Source organism: Lissotriton helveticus, chromosome 3_1, assembly GCF_964261635.1.
Source record: "Lissotriton helveticus chromosome 3_1, aLisHel1.1, whole genome shotgun sequence".
Lineage (NCBI taxonomy): Eukaryota > Metazoa > Chordata > Amphibia > Caudata > Salamandridae > Lissotriton > Lissotriton helveticus.
The window spans coordinates 288,290,947-288,310,245 of NC_136061.1; the positions used below are offsets into that span (position 1 = coordinate 288,290,947).

General features: G+C 45.3%; 1 protein-coding gene across 3 annotated transcripts in view; it reads right to left on the bottom strand.

Moving 5' to 3' along the window:
• The window catches only part of INTS2 (integrator complex subunit 2), a 280,966-nt gene that overhangs the window by 15,610 nt on the left and 246,057 nt on the right, over positions 1-19,299 (bottom strand). For all 3 annotated transcript variants that reach the window (XM_078679818.1, XM_078679819.1, XM_078679820.1), the window contains 3 exons: positions 11,671-11,778; positions 11,451-11,556; positions 3,479-3,655 (listed from right to left, as the gene is read on the bottom strand). In XM_078679818.1, coding sequence (XP_078535944.1) covers positions 3,479-3,655; positions 11,451-11,556; positions 11,671-11,778 — 391 coding nt within the window. The remainder of the gene's footprint in view (positions 1-3,478; positions 3,656-11,450; positions 11,557-11,670; positions 11,779-19,299) is intronic.

The following is a 19,299-nucleotide window of genomic DNA, read 5'->3' on the forward strand; positions in this document are numbered from 1 at the left end:
TTGTGTGGACCTTTGTGACTGCTCAAATGTATCCAGTAAAAAATCCTCATCAATGGCATCAGAGTGCATTGAAACCCCGTGGTAAAGGGCTACCCTATTCAATAAATGATTAAACCCAATACTATCCTCTGGAGGGGAAGGTTTTGTTGGATAGGACTGAGGATCAGGAATGTCAGGCACATTGTGTGGTTGGAAGCCATACATGTCATCGTCCTTAGGATATTCAGGATTGACATCCTCATCTAAAGGGTATTCTTGTGGTTCTGGTATGTCATTCCCCCCTATATCATACTCCTCATCAGTGTGGTGTGATGATGCAGGAGATTGAATAGGAGAAACTGTAGGTTCAATGTAAGGAGGGATAGGAGAGGAAGAAGGTAAAGGAGAGGAAGGGTGCATTGGAGAAGGTGCACAGTCCTTTTTGGCAGGAACCACAGGTAGAAGTGGTGTTTCTGCTGGTCTCTTTTTATAAGGAATAGCCTCTACATGTCCAGTCTTTGGATTGATGTGGACTTTCTTTTGTTTAGGATCTGGCTTAAACAGTTGTTCCTCCTCTGCAACCTTCTTTGGCGTCCATTTTTCGGTGCCGATAGGGGTTGTTTCGTGTGTTTTGCTTTAGGAGGCGTTATTGAGTCCTGTGGCACAGTTTTCGGAGCCGAAGGTGGTAACGGCTTGGTAGGAGTTTTTGGTACCAAGGTTGGAGATTTGGGAGTGGAGACAGGTCCCGTTGGCCTTGTGGCGTCGGACTCTGGTTTCCCATGCTTATCTTTGGAACCGGAAGGCTTTGGAGTCTGAGCATTTTTCGGATCCGGTACAGTCTTAGGCTTCAGCACCGACGCGTCCTTTGGTTTGGGTGCCGAAGGATGTTTGTCTTTGGGCACTGAAGGGCGTTTTGGCTTCGGTGTCGAGGAATCCTTCGGTACCAAAGGATGTGTGTGCTTCGGTGCCAATGGGAAAGGTGGAATTGGCATGTGTGGTCTTGTCGGTGCCGAGGCACCGGAAGGCGTAGTTGTTTTCCTCGGAGCAGAGCCCGAAGGCAGGGCGTCGAAGGGGGTATTTCGGTCTCGACTGGGCCCCATGGGCGGAGTGCTGACCGTTGCCTTTGGTTTGGGTAGTGTCTGTTGTGCAGGGCAGAGGTACTCACGGGTTGTCGAGATGGAATCGAATCGTCAGAGTCCTCTGCCCCCGATATGATCTGGAGATCAGGCGAGTCTTCCTCGGCGACGAGTGGAGCCTCGTCCTCGGAGACGTCTTCTTCGACGATCTCCTCCTCAAAGATGGCCTCCGGTGCTGGTGCTGATCTCCTCATCTCGTGTCGACGCGCCCTCCGATCCCGAATTGTCGTCTTCGATCGGAAGGACGCACAAGCTGTGCAGGTCGATTCGTTGTGTTACGGCGATAGACAGAGGTTGCAGACCTCGTGATGGTCGCTATGAGGGAACTTTGCTCGACATACCGGGCATCTCTTGAATGGCGTAGGCCGTACGGCGCCGATAGGCCCGGCGGCCCGCGTCGACGCACCGGGATGTAGTTGATGTTGAAAGTTGTTTATTCGATGTCGATAATGTTTGTTATAAAGTTGTTCGCTTCGAAGTTGCAGGAAAGTATTTTCTATCCGGAGCGGAAAACTTTCATCCGAACCCAGTGGCGGAAAAAAACAATCTGAGGATGAAGTCGATGACCATGCGCAGTATTGTCCAAGGGAGGAGTCGCCTATCTTGTGACTACAAAGACTTCTTCCAAGAAGACAACAACCTGCAATCATCCGAGCCCAACCAGGTGGCGATCTAATGCACAGTATATGATCTGCAGCTCATATGCCTCGAACAGCTTCAACTGATACAGAACTCTACAGCTAGGTTAGGTTGTGATGTACATCGCAGCTCTCACATTTCTCCCATCTTTGCCCAGCTGCATTGGCTACAGGTAATTGAGAGAGAGTTGTGTTCAAATCTCAGTTTGGTCCAAAAGGCGGTTTGTTTGCACCATAGATTTCCTCAGCATTTATTCGCACAGTACTTTCCTTCTCATATACAGAGATCAGCTTCTCACTGTAGTTTAGTGATCCATAAATTTTATTGCAACACTACTGGCAGTCGCACCTTTTCTGTTGCAGCTGCCCACAGCTGGAACCTCCTTCCTGACTCTTAACAGGGATGTACCAGATATTCTCAGATTCAGGAAACGCCTGAAGACCTGGCTACTCCTTCACATTTAATGGTGGTTTATCTACCCAACTGATTGTGGGCATTTGCTATTTCAGTGCCAAGGTACCCCAGAGCAGGTACATGTTTGTGCTTTACAAACCCAAACTCAAAGTTAAAACTAATTAAACTTTGGAATGTAAATATTAAGTTGCCTGTCAAAGTCAGATTCTTTTTTTTAACAAATTCCAAACTGAAACAGTCACACTTCTGCTACAAAAGAACTTCTAGAAAGATGATCTTGCTACTACTTGGTACCAGAAAATATCGAGCACCACATCTAATGGAGCAATGAAGTTTGTCAGAGTTAAATTTGTAAATAGATTCTCACTTCAGCAAGAAAATCTGAACGTGTCCACTTGTACAAATATCAATTCATTGTACTTTGCTCTGTGTCAAACTACAAGTTTGTAATAGGGAAAGTCATAAAAAGAATTCTTAGGTATGAAAATAAGTTGTGTGCCACAGTGCAAGTGTTTTATGAATTTTAAAGTGCAACAGTTGGACATTGGCTCCAAGCAGCATTGTAGAAGTTGATAGTGATAACCACTGAACGGATATTACTAAGCACAGGAACATTTGGTTTATTAGTTGTTACTACGATTACTGCTGTCCACAAAGATTTATGCTCCTCAAGTAATTCGATCCCATTAGGACAATGCATGTGTAAGCAACATAACATTCTTTGCAGTAGCTATGACATTAACTCGCACATCCTTTGCCCTAATACAGAGAAAAAAATAACAGCCAAGTTGCACAAATGTGTTTAGCAACTGTTTCAATAGCTATTTCGCTGTTAATAAACAGGGAGTGATGCCATGAAAAGAAACTGCTTGGATAAACTGTAGTCCCACTGGTTAACTGTGTGGTGAAGAAATGTGCCCTATTCATAAAGAACTCTTTTACTCAAAATCTAATGTAATCTTTAGTAAAGTTGCTGCAAAAACAACCAAACTCTACACAGATGATACTTGTTGAGCCATTTAAACAGAAAGGCATTTATGGTTTACTACACTCTCTAGCCTAGTCTGGTAGATACCTTGACTCATATTACTCTTAAAAGCACAGAAGGAGCTGCCCACACTTGAGTTCAATAAGTAACAAATGAAACCTCTTACCTAGTTAGTATGTACATTCAGTCACTGTGACAGATACGAGCGAACCATGTATGAATTGGAAATCTCTGGAGGTGCTGCATGCTTCCACTGAATACGAAAGAGATGGTGTTTCTGCCAAACAAAGAGTTGAAACAGTGTTGATGGTTTCTTACTTACGTGTAATGATTGGATCAATATCCCTCGTCTGTGTGGCAACATCTGAGGCACAGACCTGCCCAACTTGTATCAGTAGTGACATTATATCTTCATACAGTGGAGGGAAAGCTTGGCAGAAGGAAACTAAGCAAGGCAATGTTGGCATAAAGAAGGTATACCGCTTGGCTTGGGTTAAAACTGGAAAGACAAAGACATAAAGGGAAGCAAATATAAATATGTATTACAGCGTTAGTGGTATGTTTGTCCAACATTGGCACATGTTCTTAACGATTACCATTATGTACAGTATGATACACATGGTAAGTAAAGACCCATTCCTGACAACAGTCAATGCACCCTGTAGTACAAATGTAGCATTTTATCAAGGAACTTAATCTGAGAACCACTTGCTAACTTACATTGGGTACGATATTTCTGGTGGATTCATTCTCTTCCTAGAGATTCTTCACTTTCGAATATCCATCCAGGAGCCAGACTGGTCGAGCAAACCTTACCACAGAATTAGCTGTCGAGTACCGCCAGGTGGCACAATGTAGTCTGAGCCACAACTTTGCCTGCCCCTGATGTGACAACATCAGAATATACAAGCATCCAACTGGTGAGCTGACATCAGTTCCTGGTACTTTTTCTACGCGCCACTGAAGCATGTGAATAGGAACCAAGAGAGTACCAACAATAGCAACAATAACACATAACCTGTTTGCGTATGTTACGATCTTATTAGGAATAGCACCAACTCATAAGGAGAGGGAGGTGAGGAAAGAGAGGGACCATTACGTATACACCAGAAACATTGTTACCTAAGGTAAGTAACCTTTTCTTCTGATGGATATATCTTGCCACAGATTCCTCACATTATGAATGTGGTCCCATAGCAATACTTCCCTGGGGGTGGGACTGAGTATCATTGGCTAAACCAAGAAAATCATGCAAAGAAAGACCTCGAAAAGTAATCATCATCACTGCGTGATTGAGACGTCAGGGAGTAATGATTAGCAAAAGTATGCAAGGATGACCACCTCGGCGCCAGTCCATTATCAGCCACTAGAACGTCTGGTGAGAGATGTGGAAGAAGCATGCCACTAATGCCATTGGTACAAATGTCGACCAGAGGATCCTCCTTGGTAAGAGAGTATCAGATCAGTATCAGATCAAAGTATGGTCCAGCACAAAAGGGTAAGAGAGTATCAGATCAGTATCAAAGTATGGTCCAGCACAAAAGGGTGTTTCTTGCTACACCTTTGCCATTCCTAACTCTGGCAAAGCCACAAATAGCTGACCCGTCAAGTGCAATACATTAGGAATTCACCTGACTTGAGTACAATCTATGCAACCACCACTTCTCTTTGAGTGGTTGAGGAGGGGGTAAAAAAACATGTCAGAGAAATAAACTGGCCCATGTGAAAAGTGGATATCACCTTGGGTAAGAAGGATGGGCAGGTTTGGAGTATCAACTTATCAGTTTAGAAAACTGTGACCAGTGGGCAAAACGAGAAGGCCTAATGGTCCCTTTCCCCTATAAACTGAAGCAGCAACACAGTCTTCAAAGTAAGTGGATCTGAGCAATGCTGCAGCGGCTTGAATGGACATGTCATTAAGAAAGGCAACACAAGATTCAAATTTCGCTGACGAACGATGAAAGGAATGGGAGGAAACAAAATAACTCTTCCAGAAACCATGCCATAGTTTTGAATTTGACTAGGATAGCTGGTCAGGAACACACATGAAAGTGGAGAGGGCCCTCCAACAGCCTTTAAGTGTAGATTCACATGTTCTGCATACTCCTGCCATCTGGTGTTGGGCTCAGACGTTTGCAAGTTGTTGTTCTTCAAATAAATCTTTCAAGTAACGGGATGCAGTGTGAAGGGCAATGAACATGGGCAATGACTCCATGCTTGATTGTTTTTCGCGCTCAGCCTGTGAGAGTAGGTATGGAGTGGTGAGTAAACGCAGCATGGCGCTCCATGTCTACTGTGAAAGCAACTTCAGTAATAAGAGAAAAGATTTGCAAGTAAAGCAACTTCAGTAATAAGAGAAGAGATTTGCAAGAAGAGCCACGTTCTTCCGAGGATGAGGGTGGGCGCATATGAATTTACAGCACTACGCAGTATGAACAGATGCTTACAGGGTAATGTTTTCTGTTTGTCGCATGTGTTGTTGTTGATACACATGCAGTACATAGAATGTAAAGCAGTATCCCCTACAAGCGGTTGCTCGTGTGTGGACAATGCAGATGTCTGAAGTAAGGTCCTCAAGACTGTCTGACCAACCACAGCTACGATGGCCACACAATAGTGTTTAGTAAAGTTGTGTGAAGTTGGCCAAGTGGCTGCTTAATCTATATCAGATAATGGGATGTTTCCAAGAAAAGCCATGGTTGATGCCTTCTTGCATGCAGAGTGCACCGTGGGAGTATGAGCCTGGTAAACGACCCACACTAAGTTTCCACAGAGGGTGCGGGGGACTTTGGGAGGGATCAACCACTTAAAGCTTTCCATAAAGGCTTCGATTACTGTGATGCGAAAGAGGGAGGAGTGTTCCCTGTTTTGCTGTATGAGTCTATTATAGCTAGATACAGCCATATAAAACTGTAGACGAGGCCTGACTTTTGTAGGTTGAGAAGGTAAAAAACATATGGTTTGCTTAAGAGGTATGCTTAAGAGGGTCTTGATGATTGGGGATGCAAGAGTGGACAAACCTATTATACTTTGAAGCAGAGCAGGCCTGTGCAGCAGGTCTACGAGTTTCATGCAGGATGTCAATGCATTCTGCGAGACACACAGGGGGTCACACAGGGGGTCGAACTCTAGGATCTCATATGCCAGATCGAACTGCCTGGGGTCTGGGTGCCTTGTCTGGCCTTCGTACAGTGTGCCTTTTGGGGAGCTTCTTGTGGGGGCTGACGAACATCTCGGAGAGTATTGAGTACCAATGTTGTCTGGCCCACCTAGGGGCATTAGAGATGTCTGATGTTATGTGAATTTGTAGAGCACATGACTCACGAGGGACGGTATCCTAGTGATGAAGGCAGGATCTACATAGGCCAGGGCAGAGATTAGGTAAAGAACCAGGTCTACAGTTTCTTGTGGAATTCAAGAACTGAGGAGGTGGCTCTGATATGCAGGGTGGATAGTTCTAAGCTGTGGATGAGAGGTAGGAGAAGGCACAACCACTTGATCTGCTTATATGGGGGATGCATGAGAGTGTGCGTGTAGTAGTCCGGTTAAGTGGAGGTGTCTGGTAGGTTTGTGGAAGTTTATAAGGTTGTTGAAGGAAGTAGTGCCTATATTGTTCGAGGTTTTGTGTGAGTACATGAGGAGTTTGAAGAGGGCTTGTCTGTTGACTGGGAGCCAGTGGAGTTCTTTGGAGGTATGGGGTAACGATGGTGTGGGTGTAGTTTGAACATTAGTCTGGCTTCCGAACTTTGCCAATCGGAGCACGACTTGGAGTCGTGGTTGTGCTCCAAGCACCAGAAACACAAGAGGTGCGGGTCTGTCACCAAAATGGCGTGGTGACAGGTTTTAAACGCTGTGGTGCCTGTATTACATGATGACATCCTCGACACACCAGGAGTCGGACTCAAAAACCTCAACAAAACCTTGAAAAAGGCCTGTCAAAAACTGACAGAGGGGTATCTCTTCTCTCGGATCTGCACTAGCTGGAGCGGAAAAAAAAAGGCAAATGCTACTTACCAGTATGCATCTGTTCTTGGCATGTAGGGCTGCTGACATTCATATCTTAGCATAGATCGCAGCCTAGTGTTGGGTCCGGATGTTTGCACCTTGTTGTCTTGGAAGATTCTTCGAAGTATCACGAGATGGGTGACTCCTCCCCTGGACTACAGTGCGCATGGGCATCTTCTCCATCTTCAGATTTTTTTTTTCTGACACTGGGTTCGGATGCACTTCGATAGCTCCAACTTCGAGACCGAAGTTTTCCAACTCTGTAACGCTAAAACCTTCTACATTTGATGATATTGTTTCCGCTCGGTATCCCTCGACTCGACAAAACTTCCATTTCTCTCCGGTCGTCGACGCGGACCATTTCAACGCCACTTGGACCTCCTGCTGATGGAAAGGACCCCGTTTAAAAAATGCCCAGAGTGTGGAGCCAAATTTCCACACAGAGACAAGCATAGAGTATGCAACAGGTGCCTATCCCCGGAGCACAACTAAGAACACTGTCCAGCTTGTGCTCTGTTCGGGTCCAAAAAGACTATCCGGAACCGAAGAGCTGCTCGACTAGAAATGCAGCGGCAGGCACCAGAACCGGAAAACATATTCGACGACGAACATGAACTCCTAGAGGCGGATGGCTCTGAAGATCTTGAAATACTCACCGTAGAGGACCAGTCGGACTCCAATGACCAGATCACACCGGGACAAACCGTGAGTACCAAAGCCCCTACCCCCACCTCCACCTCCACACAAGGCTCTGGTCAAATCATCGGCTAAAAGCCTCAGCCGAAACCCCGCTTCAGAAGCCCCGCCTTCCGGCTCGGCTCCGAAGACCACACCCAAGCCTTCCGGTATCCCGGGACCTAGCAAAGCCACTCAACCCAAAAAGGTCGTCGACACCAGTAAGGTCGTCGATCCGAACACTACCGTCGAGCCGGAAAGGCCAGTCGAGCCAAAAAAGGCCTTCGAGCCAAAGAAGGCCTTCGAGCCAAAGAAGGCCTTCGAGCCAAAGAAGGCCTTCGAGCCAAAGAAGGCCTTCGAGCCAAAGAAGGCCTTCGAGCCAAAGAAGGCCTTCGAGCCAAAGAAGGCCTTCGAGCCAAAGAAGGCCTTCGAGCCAAAGAAGGCCTTCGAGCCAAAGAAGGCCTTCGAGCCAAAGAAGGCCTTCGAGCCAAAGAAGGCCTTCGAGCCAAAGAAGGCCTTCGAGCCAAAGAAGGCCTTCGAGCCAAAGAAGGCCTTCGAGCCAAAGAAGGCCTTCGAGCCAAAGAAGGCCTTCGAGCCAAAGAAGGCCTTCGAGCCAAAGAAGGCCTTCGAGCCAAAGAAGGCCTTCGAGCCAAAGAAGGCCTTCGAGCCAAAGAAGGCCTTCGAGCTAAAGAAGGCCTTCGCGCCAAAGAAGGCCTTGGAGCCTAAGAAATCCATCGAGCCGGAAAGGCCCGTCGAGCCTAAAAAGGTCGTCAAAACGAAACAAGCCATCGAACCGAAAAAGGTCGTCGAAACGAAAAAGGTCGCCGGACCAAAGAAGGCTGTCGAACCGAAGAAAGTCGGCGAGCCGAAGAAGGCCGTAGAACCGAAGAAGGTCGCCGAGCCGAAGAAGGCCGTCGAACCGAAGAAGGTCGCCGAGCCGAAGAAGGCCGTTGAGCCGAAGAAGGCCGTTGAGCCGAAGAAGATCGCCGAGTCGAAAAAAGCAGTCGAGCCAAAGAAAGCAGTCGAGCCGAAAAAGGTTGTCGAGCTGAAACAAGTCGTCGACCTGAAAAAGGCTGTCAAACCGAAAAAAGGCGTCGAGCCAAAAAAGCCTGTCGAGCCAAAGAAGGCTTCACATCATAAAGACGTCCAGCCTAAAGACACTCGACCCGAAAAAATCTGTCCAGCCGAAAAAGGCAAAATCTTCGGCACCACAGCCACGGACAGAGGAGGAAGAACTCTTTCACCCAGATCCACAACAAAGACTGTATATAGACCCTGACACAGGACATATAGTCTACAATAAAAACAAAAGAAGACTGGACACTGAAGACCCTTCTCCTGTTCCTCCTAAGAAAAAGGACTTTGGCACATCCCCTTCAAGACCTTACACACCTCCTCCTTTCACTCTCAACATGCCTTATGTTCCATATTCTCCTTCACTTGTAGATTATGCTAAGATATGAATTCAGCAGCCCACATGCCTCGAACAAATGATTTCAGCACGCAGAGGTGGCACCTATATAGGTGACGCGGACATCACTTTTAGCACAGACGACATTATGGGAACCGATCGACGCCACCTACCAGCGCACAGGAGTACTCCTGAAAAAATCTCACGGATCCAGTCGGATGCCTGGGGAATTCAAAGGTAAGGATTCTGCGGCTCGATCAGATAAGTCCAGCATGGCTGGTTGGAAGGCCTTGACCTGCAGAGGGTCAACCAATGAAGCCGACATTCCACTCTTAACTCTTTCAAATTTTTTTTTTCCAGAGTTTTTATATAGCGCGAACTAGACCCGAACCAAATCAGGTATCAGAGCGCTTTACATAGCACCAGTTACGTTACATGAGGACACACTTTCATTTTTAGGCACGGGGAGATTAAGTGATTTGCCCAGAATCACAGGAGGTTTTTGGCGTCGTTACTGAGACTCGAACCCAGATCCCCAGGTCCGAGGTCGAGCGCCTTAGCCGTTAGGCCTACCCCTCTCCCCTAATTTTATCAGACAATAAGAAAGAGTCCAGTCTTAAGGAAAGGAATTTAGACTCTAAGCAGTTCTGGTCAGTGGGACCGTTTCTTTAAGGAGGAAGAGCATTTCTAATTTTTATAACACTCTGAGGTTTTTTTTTAAATGGGAAGATCTATTTTAAAGACTGCTCCCCGTCAGGATATTTAACTGAAGGCAAGGACAAGACGAAGCATGTAGTGATGGAAAAAAAGATACAGAAGAGGTGTGTCCATTCCACGTCCAGAAAGTGAGATCCAAGCCAGTTTTCAGGATAGCTACTCAATCAGATTCACTGTATATGATGATTGGTTATATTTAGATATCCTGAAAATGTAGAGTGCCCCCTTGACTATAGTCCAATACTTGTTATAACCCTCGCTGTCAGGCTTAGACTCAATAGTTCTTGAAATGTTCAAGTCCTACCATTTCTTGAAGGCCCAATAGTATTGAAAAGCCGCAACCTAGAACATTGAAATTATGACTACTGACCATGTTCATAGCCCAAGTCATAATGAGGACAGTCCAAGATTGTGACTATACAAAAAAATCACATGTGCAAGAATTTGCACATCTGCATTGGCAGGACACAAACTTTCCAAACCCTACAACCAAAGGAAAATAAGTACATGATAATGGAGTCCATTAACCTCTATCCACATGCAAGTAAATAGGGCATAATTCCAAAAAGAAAATGTGCCGAGGAGATTCAATTCTAGGAGCCACACGCTCTTTCCCGACACTGGGTCATCCAAATGGCTGAAAATATGGAGTTTGTAGTTCAGAAAATAAATATATTTACATTGTCAGCCCTCACCCAATAGTGCCTATGGGAATCTTTTTAGACATAATAATGCAAATCATAAACATGATATCAATTTACAAATTGTAAATATAATCTGTGAGCAATGTACTACTCTGTTATATCAGTGTTATAGTGGTAGCTGAGCGCTGAAGAAACAGCACAAAAGAAACAAACATTAGGGTACTGACATTTTGGCCCTGTGCACCGATGGGAATGTAGCTAACTATTACAGCCAATAAAATCTAATACCTCAGGGTATTGCCTGCTGTGTGAATTATTGTCCACTGTGATTTTAGCCCATCAAAATCTGACATAATGTGGGAAAAACTGTGGGTGGGTGTGGGGATTTGACACGCCTTATAATTATCAAGTGCTATTAACTTAACGAAACTTCTCATTCTGATCCTTGTCTATGGGTTGTAATTATCCAGCGCAATTGTAACTAGGGGGCTTAGTCATGTATGATTTCATTGGTCCACTATCCACCTCGTTGTTGCAGCTGGAGATTTAGACGTATGTCCTATGGTTCAGACCCTGCAGTGGTGCCTACCTGATGCATACAACATGGGAATAATGTACATTAGTCTCTAGTTTGTAGCATATTTTGGTACTGGAGAATAAAAAAAAAAAGCGTGAAAATAATTTTGAAATTTCCTCCATTTGCATCACAAGAAGGTTTAGAACGGATTTATCTTTGAAGGATCAAGTGCCTAAAAACAGCCGCTCCTCTGCCCCCCCCCCCTCCTCAATTTCAACAACAAATCGTGTTTAGAAAGATATGTGTGCAATGATTTTATTCTTACCAGTTAGCAGAGTTCCCATGACGTTGATAGCTAACCGTGCCACACTCAGAGACTTCGGTAATGCATATTGGATACATAAATATGAAAGGAGCTGAATGGCAAATTTCTAGGGGTGAAAAACAATCAAAAGTTGTAAACCTATTAGCACGAGGTGTTAAGAACATAAGAAGAAAGAAGAAAAGAACAAAGAAGGTATGGTAGGTGTAAAAAAACTGCTTGCCTGTTTCTCAAGTTCGGGTTGAGCAATTAACTCCGGGATGAAGTCGAGGCAGATGTGCATGGATGGAATTCCCGCAACTGTCAATGGCAGAAGTTCACAAGGATAACCCTGTTTACAGCAAGAACACACCTTAATATCAGTTCTACAGAGGGATTAAGAGGTTACAATGACACACAGCACATGGTCCAGCCCACACACCGATAAAAACAGACACGCACACAAAAGCCACACAGACATAGATTTAGGATAGTTGAGTAAGCTCTTTGATTAGTTATCGTCGTGCTTACTCTGTAAAGCGCTCTTAAACCTTCGGGTCAAGTTTGCACTATATAAAACGTAATAATAGTAATACGAGAGAAAACTGCACAAGGATGCTCTATTGCAGACATAGAGCTGCAAAGTGCCCAACTGTATCATCTGTGTACACTGGAGGCGCAGCAGTCTATAAGCATCAGGATGTTATGCAGCAACTAGCTTACACTAAAACCCAGGAGCCTTTTTCATGCATTCTCATAAAACACCTCTTAATAGCCAGGTATTCTCATCATGGAATCACAGGTAGTCGCTGGCAGACGGACTCTTGTTCACTTACGTTATCATTCATGCATATGTTCCGTCTATCAGAAAGGCCACAGACCTCTCTGTATCTCTGGAACACAGATTCGATTTCAGACAGTGTTCTGAAGGGGTTGTGTGTGTGTAGTTTACGCACCAAGGAACTCTTACGTGTAGGTATTTGTTATAAACAATCTAAGGTAGCTTGTGTGTTTTGTGACAAATATATGCTTTGACCACGAGTCGACTAGTTTAAATAAGCATAGATATCACATGAGCATGTGATGCTGCTGCGAGAGGTCTGCTATAGCAGTTACACTACAATGTGTAAGGGAGATTTATAAATGTTTAAAATCTTAACAGGCATGCAAAAAAACCATCTGCGTCTATGCGAACGTTACTGCCTTAGAGACTCGTGGCGTCTCCAAAATCCTGAGGGAAGAGACTACACCTTTTACTCCGTTCCTCACAACTCCTACTCACGCATTGACTTTATCCTAATATCCTCCACATTTGCACACCTAATCGAGGAGACTGACATCGCCCCTAAACTAATTTCCGACCATGCCTGTATTCACACCAAACTTGCAGGCTCCCGTTCTACTAGACCGCCCAGAAGATGGGGATTCAATGATGAAACTCTAACCAACCCTGAAGACAAACTCCTGATCGCTAACGCCATCGAAGAGTACTTACTCTTCAATAATATCCCTGACACGGACCCAAACACCCTCTGGGACGCACTTAAACCCACGATCCGTGGAGTTATTATCAACATAAGAGCCAAAGCCAACAAAGCGATAAACAAGGAATTGGAGCTACTAGAGGGGGAGATCAGATCATTAGAAGCCTTACACAAAACCAACCCCCAAGACCCAAATCCCCTTGAACAACTCATAAAAAAGAAATACGAGTATAACTCCATCACAAGTAAAAGAGCAGGGGTGTGGATTAACCGCTTCAAAGCCTTAAAACTATGTGAGGGAAACAAAGCCGGGAAGCTACTAGCCTCCTATCTTAAACACAAACAGAAGCTAGCAACCATTTCCTCAATAAAGGACCCCGCAAATAACACACACACCAATCAAGCCAAGATTCTTGATACCTTTAAAGCATTTTACGAGGAGCTGTATAGGAACAATAAATCTCTGGACTTAAAAGCATGCTCGGACTACCTGGAGGCCCTCGACCTCCCCAAACTTTCGGAGGCTGACAAAGCACATCTAGGGTCCTCCATCACTGCTACAGATATATCGACGGCCATCAAATCACTCAAAAACAATAAAGCCCCAGGTCCTGACGGATTCTCGGCATCCTTCTACAAAGCCTTTGACAGCCAGCTTTCACCAATACTCCAAACTGTGTTCAACTCTTTTGCCTCTAGCGGGAGCATTTCTCCCTCGATGAGCGAAGCCACAATAATTGTTATTCCCAAGGAAGGGAAGGACCCCCTCCAGACCAAAAACTACCGCCCCATTTCGCTAATTAATATTGACTGCAAGATCTATGCCAAGATCTTAGCTACTAGATTGAACTCCGTGCTACCCAAATTGATAAGTCCGTCACAAGTGGGTTTTTTGAAAAACAGGATGTCGAATGACAACACCAGGCTCCTATGTCACGTACTTGAGAAAGCGAAATCCTGCAAAACGCCGATGATTGAAATAACCCTTGATGCTGAGAAAGCATTTGACAAAGTCTCATGGCCTTTCCTTCAACAATGTATGGGCTCATTCAACCTGGGTAACTCATTCATTAAAATGGTGATGGCCTTATACTCCTCCCCCTCTGCCCGTATAGCAATTAATGGGACGCTTTCCAGCCCGTTCCGCCTGTTTCAGGGCACCAGACAAGGTTGCCCACTTTCACCAGCACTGTTCCTACTGGCGCTTGAACCCCTTCTAACCGACATAAAAACCAACGAGGACATCACAGGTGTAGCCTTCGGAAACACCCGGGTAAAACTAGCGACATATGCCGACAACATCTTAATCGCCACAGAAAATCCAACTGTATCAATTAAGGGCCTTATGTCCTCAATCAGCAAATACTCTGCGTGGTCCGGTTATAAATTAAATAAGGACAAGTCCTAAGTCAAACCACTTAATGTACACACTACCAAAGAAATCCTTGGTGATTCGGGACTAGCCTGGCAACCAGATGTTATAAAGTATTTAGGCATAGAATTCACTGATAACATTAAGTACACTCAAACACAATGAATCGACCACTCTAGCGAAAATCAAAAAAATCCTGGATGGCTGGTCACCACGGTTCATCACATGGTGGGGCCGGTTAGAGTCTATAAAAATGATGATTTCCCCACTGGTCAATTACCTAGGTTCAATGCTTCCCCTTACACTTTCTAACGACTTTCACTCTAAATTAGATAAGATGATCTCCTCCTTCCTCTGGCAAGGGAAAAAAGCCAGAATTAGCATGAAAAAGCTACGACTTGATAAATCCTTGGGGGGTGTAAACCTGGCTGACTTTCGACTTTACCAGACTGCCTTCCTGGCAAAGCAAGGTGCGATTTGGCTTACGCCGCAAGCAGATTACACGCCGGTGTGGCTACATGTGGAAAAATCTCTAATGGAGGGTCTTGACCCCTCCACCCTCTTCACCATTAAAATACGCCCCAACATCGACTCGGGGATCATCTTTAAGAACACAAAGAACTCCCTCCTCCATATAAGCAAGTCCCTACCATACCAATTTCGTAACTCAAAATGGGAATCTCTATGGCAGAACAGCACACTAACATACAAAGGTAAACCTCTGTATAATCCTTCTTGGATCAGAAAGGGTATACACTTCCCTCACCAGCTTTATGAGGATTCAAATCCACTTACATTCAAAGATTTACAAGACATATTCCAACTCGAGAACATTGACTTCTACTATTTCCTACAAGTTAAGGTCGCTCTCGCAAAAGCAAACTTGAGCGACACCTCCCCCTCACTCCCTAGCCTTTTATCCACCCTTGATAAACTTGGACACCAGGTATCCAGAATGTACAAAATGATAAGACCACAGAAATATAACCTAGTCTCTGCAATACAATCTTATTGGGAATCGTACTCTTCCACTCCCACCTCGGAAAACGAATGGGCCAAAATTTGGGAGTCAACCACAAGACACAAAATTAGTCCGACCCTGTCCCAAACTAAATTCTGGCTCCTACACAAAGCCTTTTGGACCCCTAGAAGACTCTTCCTTCACAACATCAAGGATACTGACTCCTGCTGGAACTGCTCGGAATCAGGAGGAGACCTTGAACACCTAATATTTAAATGCCCCCGAGTTACCACCTACTGGGACAGAATTTTTGAATTCATTAACGAAACACTACACATTTCTCTCCCGAGAGAATTTGCTACTATAGTTATGGGTTCCTCCAAAGCTGTCACTTTAGATGAAAATGACAAAGCCCTACTTGATCTCCTACTGACAGCGGCGGTTAAAATCATAACGACCAACTGGAAAAACACAGCCAAAGCCTCCTTCCCCCACTGGCTCAACTGGGTTTCAAATCTCAGGGGTGCCGATAACATTACCCTTGCTTCTAACCCCTGGCGTCCACAACATAGGAAACTATGGTCCTCGCTTGACTCTCATTTTGATCTCTTCAAGCCCCCGTGAAATGCCTAAACTCTGCCTCCCCAGTCAACTTCTCAAGTGTTACAGGTTGGACGTATTACACCTTACTGTACTGTATATCTGATATAGTTCGATTGCTGCAATAAGCCTCTAGTGTTGTACTGATAGGATGTTTTATTTTCTTGTTTTTCTCCCCCCCCTCTTATGTTATTCTTCGCTTGTCGATTTAATTTGTACTTATTCCGCGAAATTCTATCTGCTCTTGTATGTACTGTTCATATCATGCCAATCTCTCTCAATAAAAAACCTTGTGAAATTAAAAAATAAATAAATAAATAAATAGTCTTCATCAGCATGCAATACAGAACGGTACCCTTTTCATCTAGCAACGTTCTGTAGGGTATGCAAGAATGTACTTCGCAGTTCGTTGTGATTGGTGCATAGACATTATGGGCACTTGTGTAATCGTACTAATCAGTGACTTTTAATAGCTCCCTCTTGGATCAGCTAAAGTGTGCAACCATAATCAAGCAACTTATTAACATAATATTGTTGTGGGGCTATTATTATAACACCAATAACTCCAATAATATCATCCTCATCCAGCAACTGCAGGTTTTTGTGGGCTGTATATGCCCACTGAATTGTCAGCTGTTACAAAGCGATGATTAACAGTCAGAAAATGTGGGGGCTGGCCTGCTACCCAACCGTCAGTGGTGCTTGTGTTAACAATATGCCTGCTTGCACGTTATGAAACCTTCCATTCCTGCATTCCACCATAAGGAATGAGCACGGCACTCCAGATACTGTTGCACATGAACATATTTATTTGGGCTTAAAGTATCAACGCGTTTCAGCTGCGTCCCGCAACCTTGCTCACGATAAAGCCACCATTATCATACTCGACGTTCCAGGGAAGACCTGGATTGGCAGTTCGGCCTGGACTGTTCCCATGAGGAACAGGGGTAAGACAGATTTGCATATGGCTGGGTCTGAACTGAGGTGGCGAAGTCAGCTAAAGCACGATGAGGGATTAAACCCAGATCTGTGACTGGGGTGAGTGAAAAGTTTCAGCACTCTGTCCATCATCTCCTTGTGTTTGCTTTGTACTGTTGGGATACCAGTAGAAAGTTTGAAAACTTGTGTTAACCTTTGCTCCAGACAGAGCTTCAGGGGGACCTGCCTCTAAAAGTATCTGACCAGCAGTTCCACCGCGTCAGACTGCAGTTAAGCTTCGTTCCGCTCCAGGCTTCCAGGACCTCCCAAAAATTTCAGGTGATATCTTTAAAGTTCCAGTTGGATCACCCTGCTTCCAGTATTGGTCCTTCAGTTCCACTGTGGCATGTTTTGTTTTCAGTTTGTCTTTACCAACCAGTCGTCCAGGTATGGGCAGGCGTGCCAGACATTTTGTGAACACCCTTGGTGCAAATTTTATACCAAAGGGTAGCACTCTGAACTGGCAGTGTACTCCGTCCAAGATGAATCTGAGCTACTTCTTGTGCCTCTGGTTTATTGGTATGTGTAGGTAGGTGTCCTTTAGGTCTAGCGTGGCCATGTAGCATCCTATCTTTAGTTGACAGTCAACTTTTTGTAAAATTGTCATTTTTAAATGCTGAGTTCTTATGAACTTGTCTAGGTACCCGAGGTCTAGGATTGGTATCAATGTCAAGTCGTGTTTTGGTGCCGAGTAGACACCACTGCCTGTTTCCCTTATAGAGACTCTCTTTTTGGCTTTTTTTTTTTTAATGAGTACCTTGACCTCTTCTCACAACTGAATTCCAGTTCCCTAATGTTCTCGTCTATGGGGGAACAAGAGGAGGTGGCCTGGTGAGTTCTATGCAGTAACCGTGCCTCATTATGCTTAAGAGCCAAGGGCCATATGCATCATCAAACTATTTTGCATTTCCTAAATAGCGAATTTTAAGGAATCGCTATTTAGGAAATGCAAAACGGTATGTATGTACAAAATCGCTTTTTTATAGCGATTCCTTACCATTCCTAATTTGCGATTAGCAAATTGCTAATCGCAAATTACCCATTCATTTCTATGGGCCAGGAGGCCCATAGGAATAAAGGGGCAATTTGCGATTAGCAAATTGCTAATCGCTAATTAAGAATTTTTTCAAGGGTGCAGGGGTGTCTCAAGAACACCCTGCTGCACCCCTGAAAATTACATTTGGGGGCATATGGCGCACATACATGCCCTAAGGGCATGTATGAGCGTCATATGGCACCTTTGGTTTTTTGGAAAAAAGCTTTTTTAAAAGAATTCGCAACTTACCACCAACTAGAAGTTGGTGGTAATTTGCGAATCCTTATGGGCATTTTCTGAATATTTTTTCTTTGATACATTGCATTTAAGGAATCGCAAAATTTGCGATTCCTTAAGTGCAATCGCAAAATAAGGAATAGCAATTTTTGCGATTCCTTATTTTGCATCAAAAATGTTACATACGGGAGGAGCCAAGATGGCGATCGGTGCGGCAGTGTAGGCTCCCGGCTCCGTAAGCTTCCGAGCCCCGCAAGATAATCCTGTCCACGATCCTGGCATTGCATGGCAGCGGGGCGACGGTGAAGGCGCGCAGATATCGCTTGTGCGATCCCGGCACCTCTACCTGCCTCACAGACGGAGATATTCACGAAATTGACTGATGGCCTTAAACGACCCGGAGCCGAGACCTCGGTTGGTACACATGGCCGGGCGCTGATTCATCGGAGGCGGCCGGCTGGACCTGGGCGGAGTCGGCCCGCCGAGACGCGGCACCTCCACAGGGAAATTTTCTGTTGGTGCCCTGGTTGTCGCACGGTGCGGCTGGAGTGCATCCTCGATATGGAGGCTCGATGGCACTACTGTTGATTGCGGAGAGCGGAAGGTGCGCCTGTCGGCTTTGTCTTTGTTCTTGCCCGGTTTTTGCGGGCCGCTCCCGAGTTTGAGGCTGTTGCTGAGTCGGAGAGGGGATGACCGCTGCCGTGGACTGTTTTTTAGGCTTATACTCTGGGAAGCCCCGGAATCCCATCTGTGGTCTGCCTAAGCCGGACTTGTCCCTGCCCTGCCTTTGTTCTCTCAACCAGTTGGACGCGCCTAATGGGTGCCTGAATACGAGGGAGTGCAACACCCTGCCTACTGAAGTACTGTGCGAGGGTGAGTGCGAGTCACCGAGTAGCTCAGTGATGGGGAAAATACAGCCTGCGCTGTCCTGCAGTGATATCCTTGCCGCTCTAAATGACTTTCACACCACTTGGTGGGACGGCTCCCGAGCGCTTGGGGAGAAGCTAGACGATGTTGTGCTCACGCTGGGACTGATGCACCCGGATGGCCCCCGGCTACGCGAGGAATCGCCTTCATCTACGTCTGTGGAGAGTACTGTGATTGTACTTGGATGCGGAGGGGACTGGATGATCCCGGACAGTGTGGGTGCCTGTGACAGAATGCCCGTGCGTCTTTATTGTCCGGAAGGATGCCTTTCCCAGCAT